At 37.1% G+C, this 18,810-nt stretch overlaps 1 protein-coding gene across 1 annotated transcript; it reads left to right on the forward strand.

The window, feature by feature from the left end:
- Window positions 1–4,261: 4,261 nt before the first annotated feature.
- On the forward strand, window positions 4,262–17,222 carry LOC140229830 (uncharacterized). Its single transcript, XM_072310059.1, has 6 exons — window positions 4,262–4,334; window positions 8,669–8,720; window positions 11,000–11,071; window positions 12,558–12,632; window positions 14,459–14,530; window positions 17,150–17,222. Exons 1-6 carry the CDS (start codon window positions 4,262–4,264, stop codon window positions 17,220–17,222), a joined length of 417 nt encoding a protein of 138 aa, XP_072166160.1.
- The last annotated feature ends 1,588 nt before the right edge of the window (window positions 17,223–18,810 follow it).

Here is an 18,810-nt window from a genome sequence, read left to right on the forward strand (position 1 = left end):
AGAAAGAAATTAAGAACTTTTGATTAAAATCAAACATCATGGTACAAGATACAACTTTAATTTTGAGAAGAAAAAAAAATCAGCCAACAAAACTGAAGTTGAAATTATTTTGCTCTATTTATATTAAACATAAAACAGAATGGTAGGCCTATGCAGGATCAAAGAATGTCAAAATATACTGCTGTTCGTCTTTGATCCATATTCAAATTGTCTCGTCATTTACACATTTTAATGATGCAAGATCTTATGTCTAGCACTTAGTAAGTCTCATGTAGAAATTGAATTATCATTCACATGAATATAAATCTACATGTACTTGTAAACAAGGCATTGCATTGAAGTAGCTGAATATTACTAACTGCATTTGGGAAACAGTCTACGACAATCAAACCTGTTTCTTATCAGAGACTGTATCATCTTAATTAGACCTAGACTCTACATTATCATTCAGCTTTTAAAGGTATTAACCATTCACCTATAAAACAGTGGCATTGTCATGTGCATCATATTTCTTTGATACTGCACATATTTTCATGAAGTCTGTGCAAGAATGCAAATGAAACACGTCTGCTGTTTGGTATTTATCAAAAAAAAAAAAAAAATCACTAACCCGAAAGTCCTTGGCCTTAGGAATAACACGTGGCGAGTTAGCAGGAATAGACATTAAAATAGAATAAGAATAGATCTACTAAATAGGCCTTTGCCTCATGAATATCTGGTCTAATTATAGACTAAGTGAAGTCTAGACCTTTCACTTTTAAGTTACACAGATTTCATATTACTTAGATCTAGACTACATCTAAATCTAGACATCTAATACTATTAGATCTTGGCAACTTGTGTCTTTGTGACACGAAATTAACACGTCACGGATGATATTTCGGCGATGTCCAACAGGATGACAGTACCACTATTACTAAATCAGTAAGTTGACATAGATAACTAACATCAACTTGTTAAAGTACGTTAGAGATGGCACCATATACAATAACCGGTGACACTGACACTGACAGATCTAGCGACTACGTTTAGACTAACGTTAAAGAGTGAGACTCGCCATCTCAGTAAGTCGGCCAAAGACAAAGTCAATACAGGGCTAAGTCAGTGTTACTGTTATGTTAGGCCTAACAAACGTTAACGGTTACTCGGTAAGGTTAGGTTTACCAGGACTCAAGAGTCCTGGTTAAATCAGTCGAGGGACATTTCTTAGGAAGTCCTTCGATTCCAAGAATAAAAAGAGTGAAAGAACAAAGGGAAAAAAGGAAAGAAGAAAGGACAAAAGATTATGTTTGGCTGCTGTGGAAATCGACAGCGCCACTGTATCACTATCAATCAAGCGTAAATATATAAACGCCATTTGATTGGGCCACATTCACAAGTTTTAGGGGGAAAAAGCCCCACCGCTGTGCTTAGGTACTCCACTCGAACTAACGTTAGACATACACTACACACAGTACGGTACTAGGGCTGAATTCACAAGTATACTTTAACACTGCACTGTACAGGAAAGCCACCTAACCTGTAGAGTACTCGTAGTGTTTAGGTAGTATCACTAGACCACATACTGTCATAGATGACATCTACACCAACGCTGCACACTGGCACTGGTCCGACGGTCCCTGACCAGGAAAAATCACTGTTGGACACTGACCAGTAACTTTTTCAGGAATGGACCAGTAAAGATTGGGGGAAAAAATGGGTGGACTATACCTACTATTACCACTAGTCTAGATGTAGAGCTAGAGCTAGACTACCGGTACGGCTCTGAACTGTGCTAATTTGACTTGGTCTTAGACTTCAGCTGATCTTAGTTTTAGTAACTGGTATTACAAGTCTTAACTTAGACTTAATAGTTAGACTTGAAAGTAAAAGTCTAACATGTCTAACTTTATTCTTTACTCTTCCTTTGAGTTTTACTGTTAGACTTTTTTATTTTTTTTTGTTTAGTACGCCTACTTTGTCAATCTCATGATTTCATTTTCAACTCAAAAGTCAAGGCTTTTAGTGTCTTCGAGACTTTGAAATCTTGCAATCTGCATGTCTTGCACACAGACGTTACGACTACAGTACTCAGTAGTCTCAGAAGTAACGACATAAGTTGAAAAGAAACAATAAATAATATGATTTGGGATCTAATTTGAAATTGGATGGCGTTTACAGACTAGGCTTCATAAGCATCACGCGATTGAATACATGGGACTACACACTACCGCAATTAATGGTTATGGTAGTCCAACTGAAACTGTTATTTTGAGCATGATTTTAATAGGATTATAGCTTACCATTCACTTCACTCGTGGACAGTGGGCTGGCTTAGGCCGTCATTCATCTTTCAGAAGGTTTGGTTCTCACTCTGAGATCTGGATTAGGGCCAAAACCTAATTCTAGGCCAGTAAGTTGAACAAAGCTCAAAGTAATGCAACTGCGACGGTTCGTAAAACCCGCAATGCTCTTCACCGTAGCAATTCGGGTTTTACGAACCGGCGTATCTTTCGTGCGTCGGTTCGTGAAACTCCTTTTTCTCAATTTCTCGATATTTCGAGTACCGTCGTTTTTTTCTTTCTTTGATAAAATTAAGAATAATTAATTTTGTGATCTAAAATTTTGGGATTTGGTAGAGTTTTGAAAGCACTTTCATTTGGCACCAATATCTCGATTTTGAAAATTTTGACCAAAATCGAAATAGCGTCAGTTCGTGAAAACGCCGACGATGTGTACTATGTGTAGCAGCACATCAGCACCTATTTCATATAGCTCTCATATGCAGCCTATCTCATACACCACGTCTATATACGTGCATTCGGACTCACTAGGCGCATTAGAAACCCAGGCATATCATTCTCCCAATCAACCATACAGCAACCCATTTGCAGGGTCTAGTATTACAGACTACCAGTTGCAAGAAGGAGGCTGGTGTGGAAACGACAGTCCGAAATACGGTTCAGTGCAGCATTGCTATATTATGTTTCCTGCTGTTACAACCGATGGTTTTCTCTGCTAAGCTCTGTGTGTTTCCCCATTAATTCTATAGTTTATTACCAAAAAGGAGAGAGTGCTGTGGACCCGCACTTACCCCCCAACCCAACTGAAAAGTTGTGCAGTGAGCTCGCGGTATTTATACCCTCTCGAGCCATTGTCACGTGACCAATCCTGTCTTATTAACCCATCATGTATCAAAATGTATTGGAGTACTATACAACCCTACTTCTATGCCTTAATAATTTCTGTGCCCTTTTCCCTAGGGCTTCTGGCCTTTTTCCCTACTTTGGACATCGTTAACCTTGGTTTCTGTACAGGGTGTTTCACAAAACTATAGGGTGTTCCAAAACCTTCTATACAATTTCTCCATTGGAAATGCACGGGGGGCAAAGTCTATGGAATTTTTACACATGTTCAGAAATTAAGGGCATGAGCCGCATATTTTAAAGGTGCTCTATCGCATTTTCGCCACAATATATATATATATTCCCCCGGATTGATGCGCTTAGAAACATCAGTATTAAGCGCTATATAAATGTTATTCATTATCGTTATCATTATAAATAAAATCGGCATATTTGATACAAACACACATAGAAATAAAGAGAGAGAAAGAGAGAGAGAGAGGGAGAAAGAGAGAGAGAGGGAGAGAGAGGGGAGAGAGAGAGAGAGAGAGAGAGGTGGGGGGGGGGGGGAGGGATGCCCGAGTCAAAGAAACATCTCAACAGCCATTTTTTTGGCCTCTGCGGTGTTTCATTGACTCTTTTATTGACATCAATATATATTACACACCGACGCTCAACTTTCACGCTTTTGTATGCAGACATATTATGACTTATGCACAGTGCGATTGCTGCTCTATCAAGTGATTTAATCCTTTCTCTACCAGTGAGTCAAATACGCCCAAGTTCCACACACAACCCTATGGGCATGGTATCGTGTGGCATGTGCACGCTTAAACTGCACTACTTTTTTTTTTAGAATATTTGTTGTGTGTGTGTATGTCATGTACTTGTGTCATAATACATGTACATACGTGTAGGACAGAGAACCACCACCAAAAAAAAAAAAAAAAAAAAAAAAGACGCTTGCATGCAGTATTCTCTTTGCTTGGGGGAAATCGGAAACTTGCGGGCAGAAAACGTGAATTACCGCGACCAAGTTTTCAGGGACAAGTTCGATGAAAATACTTCATATTCCATTCGATCGTATAGGAGATAGGTTGCTGGTACATGTGTGTTACTATTTCCATGTGTACGTGTGGTTGTGTGTATCCGGGAACATGGGCTGTGCATGGCTCTTTGGATTGCTGGTAGCCGTGGGCTTGGTGCATGCTTGTCTCTCTTCTTTGCCAGGTGAGTTAGCTTTGATGCTTATAACGTCCTTATCGTGTATTTTTATGTGTTATTTTCTATATATATAAATATATATATATATATATATATATATATATATATATATATAATGAAACAAAGAGAGGGAAAACTGACAAGAAACAAATGATAAATAGTGAAAATTTTGAGCAAAGAAATTGGGTTTTCATCGGGATGAAAATCCATTTTATTTGCTCAAAGTTTTCACTATACATATATACATATTCTTATACATTTATACAATAATAAATGTATATAAGAATATATATATATATATATATATATATATATATATAAAATGCACATATGTGTTTGTGAGTGTTTCTCTTAGCATTTTTATGAACAGTATATAATGGAGGCTTGTGCCGAAAGGGTGGGTTGGGTGGTGGCGCGTCGCGTTAATGGGAACACCACCCTTCGTCCAAAGCCCCCCCCCCCCCCCCTCCCTCCGGTTTTGCCGAAAGGGTGCGTTGGTACTTTTTCTCAAGCAATATTAAAAGACGAGTTTTGAATTTATAATTAACCTTCAAACAACCATTTCAAAGAGGCTATGATCCGGATCGGTTTACACTCTATTACCACTTGGTCTACAGCCATTTGGTCTAATAGACTGTTTAATATCAGTTGGTCTAGTAACCAGCGTTGGTCTAGTCATCATTTCGTCCAATTACTGTTTGGTCTAATTTATTACAAGCCTATAATGGATGACAAAAAGTTTCTTTCCACGATAGCAAACACCAGCATTTGCAAGTTTTCTGTTAACGATTTAATTTAAAGTCAAACAAGTCATACCCTTCTTGTCTCCAACAAAGTGGAATAAAGTGGGTAAGTAGCGATATGAAGTTTAATTCAGCTGGGTGAATTGGGAGAGCAGTATAAAATGGGCAACAATAGTAATTCTTTCTTAATCCAACTCCCACATAAAATGTATGTTAGAAATGACATTCAACACGAAAAACAACATTGTATAATCACACAATACATTGCAGATATATTTTACTGAAGTCTTAAATACGTGAGGGAACTCGTATATTTAAAGCAAAACATGCTAAATAAATTGAAAAGAAATGTGTTTTGGTTGTGTAAACCTCTTAATCAATAACTTGCAAATTCAACATCCAAAACGCGAGACAGAGGTTTAAACTCTCTCCTCCCAGCTGTGGTTTGCTATTGTTGTGTTAGGATCTTGTCGCTTGCAGTCAAGACATCACTCCATTAGCCTTTCACTCGGAACTTTGGCTCTCACCAATAAACGCCGACAAAGGGGGAATGGAAAAAAAGTAGGGAAGATAACCAATTAATTTCTCACAAATAGTTAAAAAATGAATATGATTTGTTTAAAGAATTATTTGCATTTTGTTTCTGTTCTTTTTAAGCGAATCATCCTCACCGGCGAACCCCCTGAGAACTCTAAAATCCTAAATAATGGTTACGGGCCGGAAAAAATAATAATTATGCGAAGAACATCACACCTTCATGGTTTTCTCTTAGCGAAATCCAATATTCCTCTTGTAGCTTACATGGTTATCTCTTCGTTATCCCGACATAACAAAGCCACGAAATGGTACCCGCAGAACAGGGAAGTGACCGTAGGGCCTATGTAGAAAAGAAGGTACTGTGTTTAATAATGTCTTTTGTAAAAGGTCCTCGCCCTATGATAATTAAACAGATTTTTGTAACGTTAGACAAATTCAGAGTATCAGCCGACAACAATACCCGGCCAAACAGTCAGGGGACGAACGTCAAACGTCTCCATTAAGATCATAGAGAGTTATAACCGCTCAAAAAATAGGCCTAATTTTACGATACTGCTTCTTTGTTTTGCTGGTGTGATGTTAATGTTTTCAGGAACATAATTTCATACAGATTTGATGCCCTTGTCGGAACCCTTAGGTTGAAATTTGTTTTGGTAAATCAAAGGTTTACATATCGATAGCAGTGCTAAAGTTGCTTGAAATGTGTGCTCGTTAAAACTGCAACAATTGCTCCGTGATCAACAAAACCAACTCTTTACAATGGTGTACCCAAGTATCACGTGCTTTAATTCCTGTGTTTACATATTTCATAATGCAGATGACCGTTTGCGACAAACGAAGAGGGGGGGGGGGTCTGTTTGTTTGTTTCTTTCTTTCTTTCTTTTTGCTGTCTCACCATATTCGGTCCGTCGTCGATGAGAACCACTCATCTCTATAGGTGTATCTAGACATCTGAAGCTATTAAATTGCTTGGAAGTCACCCAGCCGCCATCTTACCTTGCACCTTATGTGTGTGTGTGTGTGTGTGTGTGTGTGTGTGTGTTTCTGAGCTCACAATATCACTTCGTGACAATCGCTGTTGTAAATGCCTGCAAATTCCCATAGAATGACCTTGGTAAGATGACGTCGCGGCGGCTTCATTTATTTATTTATTTATTTATTTATTTATTTATTTATTTATTTATTTTTTTTTTTTTGCATAGCATGGTTGGGCCAACCTATGTACTTCCTAGATAGAGATCAGTGGTGTGAACCCACTTATAGATGTATAGACTGGAGGTGGTACGAACGAAATGTAAATGCGGAAGTATAACGTAAATATATCCAACTGATACATTCATAAATATCTTTCTGTTTGTGTACTGGTTTGGTTGTCAGTCAGGCCCAGGCGCAGAAAACTGCGCCTGTCGAAAAGCGCCGAATTCTGCTATCATGACTATTATAATGACAATACCCATCATGCAACGCGATGCTCGTAGTGTAAAAGGCATGGAGAAAATTTTGGTGATGAAGACACCAAATCGATATTAATTTTGTAGGAAAATTTGAACCCTGACACTTTTCTGATTTCTCATCTGTAGTAAGCCAAATAGCTAATCTTGCACAATAATCCTTTTCTAGGGAGAAAAAACCATGACATCTGGCGTAATTCTGGTCGGAATACGTAATTAGGTTAATGTTTTTTGAATGACCAACGGTTTGCTTTCTTTTTTAGCCTCTCGCAACAGGCGTCGAAAAGTGTAAGACAGAAATGTTATCTTTAACAACTGGCAGGGACACTCTTTCCCTTTCTCTCCCCCAGCACAGCCACCTCCCATGTCTTAACACATCATCTCTTTCCCCCTCTCTCTTCGGTCTAGTACTCTCCCTGGCAGGTTGGGTTCTTATCGGTATTATGTAAACATAGGGCAGCAGTCTAAAACAAAGAACTTTTTGTGAAAGTGCCAGCCTCATCTCTGTAGGGCCTATACCTCCCTAACCATGGGCAAAGCACAGAGGCAGGGACTATGCAATGGGTATGAAAGGCTCTTACACTGCAGTTTTAGATGAGATTCCAGAGAGACAGAGTTATACCAGAGAGCCCATAATATACCAGAGTTATCAGAGTTATTTGCAGATGATTCTGTGATTGAGGCAAATCCAGCAAGGTAATCACAATTAATCCTACTTTTCATTCTTACTAGCCTATTTCTTGATGTATCAATGAGCTAAGTATGGTCAGTGGTGTGAGGAGAGCTATATTCTGTGCATGGCGATGGCGTTTGTTTGTGAGAGCGTGTGGCTCTGTGATGTGCCTGATACATGCCGTATTTCGGTAGACATGGTGATACAATGTAGTATACATACTATCATGTTTGTTCTAAAGGACGTTTAACACTTGTCACCGACTGTCTTGCATACAGGAGTGCACTGCACATCAGTGGAACAGGCTGGGAGGGTTGGGGAGGCATAGAGGGGAGGGAGAGAGATGTAGAAAAGCAGTAACGAGCGCCTGGTATACAGACGGTATCAATGGAACCGACTGTTCGCAGAAACTACGAGAATCGATTGTAGCGGGCACACTTGCTTGTAGTCTAGCGGGCGACGTATTTTTAGCCTGAATCAGTCCTTGATTGGCAGTCAATAGAGGGCGCGACAATGTGGAAGTCAAGTTGACTAAAAATACGTATTTTTAGTCAACTTGACTTCCACATCGTCGCGCCCTCTATTGACTGCCAATCAAGGACTGATTCAGGCTAAAAATACGTCGCCCGCTAGACTAACTTGCTTGTCGCTCGGGCGGATAACCCCAAAGTAAACTGCGCCTGGTGGGAGGCGCAGTTTTCTGCGCCTGTGCCTGACTGGTTGTGTTGTTTGTTATTGTTTAATTCAGACTGTACAATTGAAAATCGTTTGTACTATTGTATATCTGTCGTTTTTTATGTTTCATTTCATACACAATACACCATTAGCAGTAGTAACTATAATGTATCAAAACACACATAATGTGACGACTTGATAAATGACTCAGTCCATCAGTACAATAAGAAAGCTGTACTCTTCATGACTCCTCATGCACAGATCAGTGTCTTGATGGGCAGCCACAGCCAGACAGTGAGAAATTCAACTGCACGTGAGTATTCAATTATCAAAGTAATTGATTGCTTGTATTTCATTCATGAACTCTTTATTTGATATAGTGGAAACCCCCTGTGTGCCACGTTATTCTGAGACACGAAGGTATATAGTCATGCTTTGAGAAAGAATTCTGTTTTTCCAATCAATAAATTTCAAATTTCTGTTACGCTGGACATAATAGTAAGCAAAGTTGAAGAGGAATGCCAAGTTTTGCTTTGATATAAATTGTATGACAAATCTATTTCTATTCAATTTTTCAATGACCAGTTGCTACATTACTGTAAAGGCATGACTTTTGCACATGAAACCGTGAGAGGAACTTAGAATTTACATGCAGATTTAGTTGGGAACACCGTTTGAGAAAAGCTTTCATTGTACCGCGGGATTAGGCGATTTATCGATCGGATAAGTGCGTTTGAGGGGAATATGCAAAGTTGGCACGCCGTCGACTGAGTGAGACGTGTGATCATGGCACATACCTATTTCATTTCTGTATATTTTGGTTTCAATATTCTTTTTTATTGCCCGTCTGTAATCGAATGCCATTTTTTTTCTAGAGTTATGTAGTAATGAGAAGGAAATGTTATCGGATTCATTTCTCCTTTACAAGTAGTCAGTGCATGGCAGTTGATTTTTTTTAGGTAAGTCGGAAATATGGCAGAGCATATAATAATTCACAGAGAAATTGAAAGTTTATTCGAAGAAAATTATTGGTTTTGAAAAAGCTCAGGTATCTATTAACAAAGAGATACTAATAAAATGTGACCGTGCACCTCAAAACGAACATAAAGTCGCAAACACTGATTTTGCGTGAGGACTGAAAATAAGTGAAATGGGTCAACCTAGCCGAACTTGACTTTTTCATATTTTCTGAAAGAGCAGGTCTTCTTTTTACATTATGGTAAAATTTGGTATCATAAAACGGGCAGGAAAGTGTGTTTTTTAGCAGTTTATCTCGAACATTTTTAATAGAACAGTGTGATTAGGTGTGTCTTTAGAATCCTTTTCTCATTTCTAAAAACCCTTGTCCACACTCTTCACTTTCAAGTCTAATAACTTTTGAAAGGATAGTGCTACTGCTTTGAAAGTTGACATTAATTATGGACAGAATGTGTTAATGAGGCATGCTTAATTTCATTTTAATCTAATAATCCCTTCATTGTTGTTACTCTGGTGGTTTACTTCCTGTTTTTTGTCCCATTCATCGCACAGCCAGCACGGTTTGGTAAAGATTAAGAGCTTGAATAGACACTGTACTTCAGAGCCTCTTTTCTCAGTTCACACTTTTCCTGAGTTTGTGCTTTCTTTCCAATATTTAGTTAGGAGAGTCCATTTGATTTGAGTTATACATCATTTTAAAGTTTAAAGTCTGGTCTTTCAAAATATGGCCTTCACTGAAAATTCATGACTGGCGACTTTTTGTTTGTTTTGAGGTGCAGGGTCACAAATGTGGGACCACTTAATCTCACTTTTCGGGGGATATCTCCAAAATTTCACCACTGATTTCTTTCAAATAAATTTTGAATTCCTTGTATGCTGTTTCAGAATTTATTTAAATGTTTCTAGTTACCTCGAAAAAATTTTGAAATCTAAATAATGATGATAATAATACTCAAATAATAGTAATAATAATGATTGATGATAATAGCTATAATAATCATACTTATAGAATTTCTACGGGACTATCGATCAAGTTCCCATATTCTTAGGCGCAGAAGAACATATAAAGGTAATAACATCCACTCAGCAATTCAACATTTTTTTTTTTTGTGGATATAGTACCAAATCAAGATGCGAACATCTTTGACTTCAGATGCTTTTTAAACTGATCAAATCTTCAGTTGAAGAGCATTCTAAAGAGATGGGGGTACAGAAATAAAAGCTTTTTGTTTTTCTCCGAGAATTGAGATTGTTCTTGCCACTGTTGATCTTACTATTATTTATTCAAGCGCTTTATCTTTACCAAGCCGTGCAAGCTGTTCGAAGAATGGAACAAAAAAAAATAATAACAACAGAACGGAAACCAACGAAACATCATTAGTTTTATCTTACATACAATCCTTGCTGTTTTGGCGTATAATACTTACCGTAGTGGTCGATTGTCGTATCAAAGAGTATCGATTTCAAAATGTATTGACATGCCACACATCAACTGGGTCGTTTGCTGATATTTGCGGGTATTGTCATCATGCTTTAATATGACACACACATGAGACACAAGCGCACTGCTTTGACTAATAACTCCTTTTTGCTGTTGTTGTTGTTTTGATACAGCGGCAGCTTGAACGCCAGCGTCTCCACAATTGTCCGAGGTGCATTTCTTGAACACAACCGTTTGAAATCTATGTAAGTTCAAATTGTTCAGCTGTACATAACTTAATGTGCGCGGTGTTCTCACCTTTGCCGCTTTGGTTTGCTACGTGACTTCACTTTCATGCTTGATTTTATTTCACCTTTTTAATCCAGACGAAGCCGATCATGAGATATACATCATCTGTTGCCCGTTTGCCTTTAGACCTATACCGTTTATAAAATGTTTCTGTATTCTGGTATGATCTTGTCATTTCTATTTTTTTATGTATTTTTTTTATTATTAGATATATAATAAAATTTCCAGTCCACGATTTTTTTCCTCTCACGTCTTTGACTTAATTGAGTATCTGAATATAAGAACGACCCAAGTCCATGGAAGACCATTTCGAGTAAACTTAAAAAAGAAAAAAAAAACAAACTTCATGTTTTTGTTATTTGTCCAACAATATTCTATTTAACAGTGATGGGAAGGCAACATTGTATATACAAATTACAACATAATAACAATCAAAATTTACATTAATTGTGGAGAGGCCATTTTGTGTGATGGACTTGGGTCGTTCTTTGAATCATATGGACCGTGAGTCGTTCTTTGAATCATGTACATGATAGTCTGCTATAGGAGATGAGAGAGGGCGCTATAATGAATGTAAGAATGACCCAAGTTCTTCAGTCTTACATTCATGTCAGATTTAAATCATTCATTTCAGGCACTATCGGGGTAATTAGGATTTAGCATCTATCCACAGGATGAGTCCATGCATAAGCTACAATTTCCCATGTCAAACTGAATTTGGCCAAAGATTGGACTTGGGTCGTTCTTATATTCAGGTCTTCAATTTATTTCCACATATTGCTACGCATTCCTCAGTGAAATAGTGTATAACGTACATAAGGAAACTAAAACAGTTGTCTATGGTAAAGATGACATAATCGGTAATGTTAGTTTCTTATTGTGAGCGAATTAAGTCAGTCAACTAAAATGCAGGATTTAGCGATTCACTTTCATTCTACACCTAATAAGAGTTGCTCAGCAGACATACAGAAACCATTTGTGAAATACAGAGTCTCTCCTAACATAATACTGCTGTAGCATTTCCACATATTTGTTTTTCAATTATCGTCAATAATGCACTTATTGTGACAACATTGTATTCATCTCAGAAACATGAATCTCAGATTTTTGTTCTCTTTTTTTTTTTTGTGGAGGGAGGGAATCGGATGGATATTGAGATATCCGAAGAAATTTGTGTCGGTGCGTGTGTGTTTGTATGTGCGTGTGCGTTTTTTTTTTTTTTTATTGTTTTCCTGTTTTCGTTTGATATAAATTGCTACAGCTTATTAATCGCATTATAATCTTCGGAAGCCAGCAGGTTTGGTGGTTATACGGTAAAAAAATATTGATGTTCTATGTCTTATTTAGAAAGTGACCACTATTAAAATGAGATATCTAAGTATCTCTGCAATTCGTTGGCAATTTTCACAAAGCTGATGCTTTCTTTGGTCCTTATATCACAAGCTATCTCAGGAAGAATAAAATTACACTTATCGAAGAAGGCGCATTTGAAGGATTGGGAAACAGTCTCTTAGCATTGTGAGTATATCGAAATAGTGTCTTTGATATTTGTATTGTACATATTATTATTATTATATATATATATATATATATATATATATGTATATATATATATATATATATATATATATATATATATGTTATATTAGTATTATTATTGAAATAAATTTATTTGTTCAGCTTAAACAAAAACAACAGAGACAGACATTGTTGAACAATCATGACAGACACAGAGTAGAAACAGAACTTTGGAATACATGAAGCTGAAGGGAAGCAGGAAACCAGGAATCAGAATCTTTCCTTAAGATCTTGCCGACCCAGATAATCAATTAAAAGAAAATGCATTGGTGGTTAATTATTTCATATAAAAAAAAAAAAAGAGAGATGAACAAATGTGACCGTTGCAACTGATTGACAAATTGCCCTACATCGACGTAAATAAGCACTGAATTGATCAGTGTTTTAGTAGTAGCCAAGATAAAAAATCATGGGCGTACATACTCGAGCAGGATTCGAACCTACGACCTCCTGATCACCGGACAGGCGTGCACCTCAAAACGAACATAAAGTCGCACACACTGATTTTGCGTGAGGACTGAAAATAAGTGAAATGGGTCAACCTAGCCGAACTTGACTTTTTCATGTTTTCTGAAAAAGCGGGTCTTCTTTTACATTATGCTAAAATTTGGTATCATAAATCGGGCAGGACAATGTGATTTTTAGCAGTTTATCTCGAACATTTTTGGTAGAATATTGTGATTAGGTGTGTCTTTAGAATCCCATTTTCATTTCTGAAAAACCATGTACACACTCTTCACTTTCAACTCTAGTAACTTTTGAAAGGATAGTGCTACTCCTTTGAAAGTTGGCATTAATTACGGGCAGAATGTGTTAATGGGGCATGTTTAATTTTAGTTTAATCTGATAATCTCTTCATTGTTGTTACTGTGGTGATTTACTTCCTGTTTTTTGTCCCATTCATCGCACAGCCAGCACGGTTTGGTAAAGATTAAGCGCTTGAATATACATTGTATTTCAGAGCCTCTTTTCTCAGTTCACACTTTTCCTGAGTTTGTGCTTTCTTTCCAATATTTAGATAGGTTAGGAGAGTCCATTTGATTTGAGTTATACATCATTTTAAAGCTTAAAGTCTGCTCTTTTAGAATATGGTCTTAACTTCAAATTCATGTCTGGCGACTTTTTGTTTGTTTTGAGGTGCAGGGTCACAAAGGAAAAAAAAACAACGAAATGAACAAAATACATATTTTACTGAATTAAAAGTTTGCTTTCGAAAGGCATCATATATCTTTATATGTATGTGAAAGAGGAGATATCAAGCCAATTGCAAATAATTATTTTGATTTGTTGAGAAGAGGAGAAATGCTCGAGAAGAGGAGAAATGCTCGTGGCAACAGTCGAAGCTTTCCTTTTTTAGCGGAAGAAGAAAATAGGAATTTACTAATGACGAAAATCGTTTTTGTATTTCTGTTTTGGACTTGTAACAACGAGACGTATTCATAATCACAACCATCCATGGGTTTGATGGCTATATAACGGTTCTAGGTTTCGCGTATTATGTGACAGCTTGCTAATACTTCTACCTCTTCTACAATTCTAGCTTGTTTTCTTCGCTGATGTTTTTAGTTTGATTGTTGCACGCAATTGATTACTTATAGATTGATTGACCTATTTTCAATTTTGTCTTCTTATGAAATAATCAAGTAATTCATTAATTATTATTTAACCAAAAAGTATTCATGCATGTCTATTTTACACACTATACCACCATGTCATTGAATGCATAAAATGACAGGCCTTTTCCTTTACATCTTATTGCTCTTAAGGGATTTGTCAACGAATGACATCCAGATGATAAGACGAAATACTTTCAGAGGCCTCCATAAACTCTTGTGGTTGTGAGTATTATATTGCCGCAGATACTTTGCCATTACTTAAGTCATTTGACGCTATACCGTATGCCACCCCCTCCCCCCGAAAATTCAACGGGACCATCCGTAATGATATCTAAAAAAAAAAAAAAGTCCTAATACAAATTCAGGGTACGAAACTATAACTCGTTGCCCACATCTTACAGAAAACTCCATTCGATTTGCTTCAATGGTCAAAGAGAAATAAGGGATTTTGTTATAGAATGCCAAGAATTTCTTCCCTCCAAGTCCTGTCTATTGTAGTCACACACAGAAGCATCGAAGTGCTACACTTGGAAGAATCAGACTCATGACATGCTACATTTCTCTGTCACCGCTGAACAAAATGGAATGGAGTTTTCTGCAAAGTAGAGCTAAGGCATTATATTTCAAGAGCCTGCAGTAGCATTTTGACAATTTATTCATTGTATGTGGTGTATATCAATGGATTGTATTTTTTTTTTTTGGGGGGGGGGAGTTGTGTAGGGAGAAGTGTTGTTTTAATTTTTTTTAGATATATCAGCCAGTTCAAAACCAAATCTCATCAAACAAACTTTGCATTCAGCTTAGAATTGTATGCTCGTTCATATTTCACAAGCGGTCTAAAACTATCAAGCAAAAAGCCAAAAGCTGAATCCCCTCTTAACCATAATTATATAGCATCCCTTTAATGTAAGCACGTTTCACCATTTAACCTTTACGATTGAAGAAGCACATCTTGATTATTAACTCCTTTGAACGATTTGTGTATATAATCATAAATTCAATTTTAACCGTTCTTAAGCCTTGAGAAAAAAATAAAAAGACGGAATTTCATATTATTTTCATGATCTATGCACAAACGTTTTAATAATCATTGTTATTAACGTTGTTGCTGACAGAGGGACACAGGGATGAAGAACTTTTATGAATTATTTGATGCACGCGATTGGCCTTGAGTAATTTATCTTATTGTTTAGGTTTTGCGATATTCTTCAAACGGGCTGCACTTGTATTCATCCGACGATAGTACGCAATGAGCAATGTTCCAAGGTCAAAAGTTAATTCTATACATATAGTGAATGGTCGCGAGTTCGATGGTACAAGAAGTCACGCCAGGTGAAAGGTAGAGGCAAAGCCGAGTTGAATAGTGCGCCTCATCTTTCACCGAACGAGTAAAGACCATGCACTATTTTTTTTTTTTTTTGCAATACGTCTGACGTAATATGCATTCCCCATAGATCTTGTTCCATTGTACGAGGAAAGACCACGCACTATTTTCTTTTTTTTTTTTTGTGGCTGATCCAGAGAGGGTGCAACCGGCGCAAGTCCCCCCCCCCCCTTTATTTTTCCTTAAAAACAAAAGAAATGAAAAAAAAAATGAAATGAAACCCGGAGTGCCACCAGCAATATTAGTCACGCCCCACCCCCCCCCCCTTTAATTCCTGGATCCGCCCCTGGAGTTTGCTATAAAAATTTGAAATACATTAAGTTATTTTATAGTTTGCATTCCAGACATTCGCACGAGCCGAGATTGCTTAATTAAAAACACAATAAAGCAAGCTTGCCGTGTGAATGGAAAGTGGATTCGCGAAGGGTGATTTGAAATTTCATTACAGTTGAGTTGTAAAAATAACCCAAACTGTCCGGAGGTGTATTTATTTTTCAATCGCGTTTCGCTGGAATAAAGCAAGGAAACTAGACGTGTAAACATAATTTAATAACTCCAGGCGTGTTTTCGGGGAGTAGATTATTGTGACCTTCCAATCATCCCGGAAAAATGAAGGCTCAAGAATGATTGATGAGAACTTTGCAAGAAGCCAAACCTCCCTTTCCAATTATCGGTCTGAAATTAAAAATAACACAATGCGTGAAGTAACAGCTACCGCGTGAATTGAACGATGATTTGAATCGTTATTGCAATCGTGTTTGTAATATGTGACGGTGCACCTCAAAACGAACTTAAAGTCGCACACACTGATTTGCGTGAGGACTGAAAATAAGTGAAATGGGTCAACCTAGCCAAACTTGACTTTTTCATATTTTCTGAAAGAGCGCGTCTTCTTTTACATTATGCTAAAATTTGGGATCAAAAAAACTGGCAGGAAAGTGTATTTTTTTTTTAGCAGTTTATCTCGAACATTTTTGAATAAAGTGCGTGCTCTAGTTTCTACCAGGGCGAGGCGTGCCGTGCAGCTGAGGGTTTACGACGTAACAAAGGATTCTACATTAGGGAATCGGGCGACTTCAAGCACACAATGCTACATGTATAACTACGTATGGCTAAAAATCACTGATATCTCTGTGGAAGAACAAGATCAATGATGGAAATGAGCTGCATACGTGTCAGAGGTCTGCGCTCTCAGAGTGCTTCTCTATAGTTTATATTTGTATTTTAATATACTTGTTTCTTTGCTCAAACAAACTTACACGGTTGACAGTAGCAGTGTGCAAGGGAACTTTTAACTACACGTTACATGTGAACAATTGACCAATTGGATAATTGCATCCTTTTCAGGTGCTGTATATTACAGTTTTTAATGGCTCAAATCAACGCCTTCGTATAGTGGGTAGAATACACGTCTTCGTCTACATTTTATACATGTCACTTCTTTTGTCTGACCCAAGGACTCTATCCAACAATCGTATCACGGAAATTGAAGATCACGCTTTCAACGGCTTGGAACTCCTGGTTTTGTAAGTAATACAGCTCTTATTATGGCAATTCAAAGGAATTTGAAATTATGGGTGTGTGCGTCTTAGATTGCAGGGTGTGTACATGTGAAATACTTTACTATGTTGCCGTAAAATTTACATGGATGAAAAACGTACAGTTACCCGGTCATATGTCATAATTCTCTTTTATTTGGCATTACTATGATTCTCACATCACCGTACTTTTCAAACAACAAAAAAGAAAAAAAAAAAGAATAAAAAAGACAACCGTCCACGTTAATCAATCAACGGGGGGGGGGTGATGGAAGCGTCATTGATCTCTTGAATATGAATTCGCATGACAAAAAACTTGCAAATCAGTTGAAATATTGATTTGAGCATTTCGAAGTTACTGTAATTGAATAGGAAGGACTAATAATACAATGTTTTTATATCAAAGTCGTCGTTTATAATTTGGTATAGTTTAAATCAGTTGTTTAATACCTACGAAATTTGCAGAGGTGGGTACTTGAGTTGTTTTTGTTGTTGTTTTTTAAAAGGGAACGTGGTGGTTGACAGAGGGCAAGGTGTATCCCCCTCTCTTTATTTTTGCAATAGCATTAAAGATAATAAAAATATAATGTATACGTTTTTCTCTCTTTTCAGGGACCTCTCTGATAATTACATAATATCAATTAGTTCGGGGGAATTTTCTGGTGTCAAGATCACGTGGTTGTAAGTATAATCAACTCAAACACGGTACACACTTAAACACACTCATACATCATATATATATATATATATATATATATATATATATATATATATAGTTGAGACAATGTAGATAACAGAAGATGTCGCATGAAACCGGCAGAGTTGTGAAGCTTTCGACCGTGGTCTTCCTCAGCTTTAATGTCTGCTAAGCAGACATCCAGGCAACGCAAACGTCTGCTTAGCAGACATTAAAGCTGAGGAAGACCACGGTCGAAAGCTTCACAACTCTGCCGGTTTCATGCGACATCTTCTGTTATCTACATTGTCTCAACTATAATTTCACTTAAGATGACAGAGGCGTGCGGTAGGAATATCAGCATCATCACACTATATATATATATATATATATATATATATATATATATATATATATATATATATATATATATATATATAATATACACGTGGTGATTCTATCCTTCTATGAAGAGTGCTCGATATGCTCAAAGGAAGAGCTTTAGACAGAAGTATTGGAACAGGTTCACGCGGTTGACTGCAGGTTCATACGGATGAACCTGCAGTCAACCGCGCGAACTTGTTTTAATACTCTCTCTCTCTCTCTCTCTCTCTCTATATATATATATATATTCATCCTATCTGGAGGAAACATGTAAGGAATGCTCTCCTCACAAAGAAGAGAAAGAAATAATTCCTTTTTTTTATATGGAAGGAAAGCCCACGCTCTGGTAAAGTTATTACATAGATAAGATGTTTTGAGGTAGGCTAATGCTTTCTATCGAGTGCTTTGATGACCTAAGCTGTGTTCTGTACGACGTACATAAGAAAAAAACAACAACGTAAAACTCCAGGGCAACTGAAATTAATATGTTATCAAGTTAAACTGAAATTTTGCACGCTAT

This window comes from Diadema setosum, chromosome 6 (assembly GCF_964275005.1).
Source record: "Diadema setosum chromosome 6, eeDiaSeto1, whole genome shotgun sequence".
NCBI classification, from domain to species: domain Eukaryota; kingdom Metazoa; phylum Echinodermata; class Echinoidea; order Diadematoida; family Diadematidae; genus Diadema; species Diadema setosum.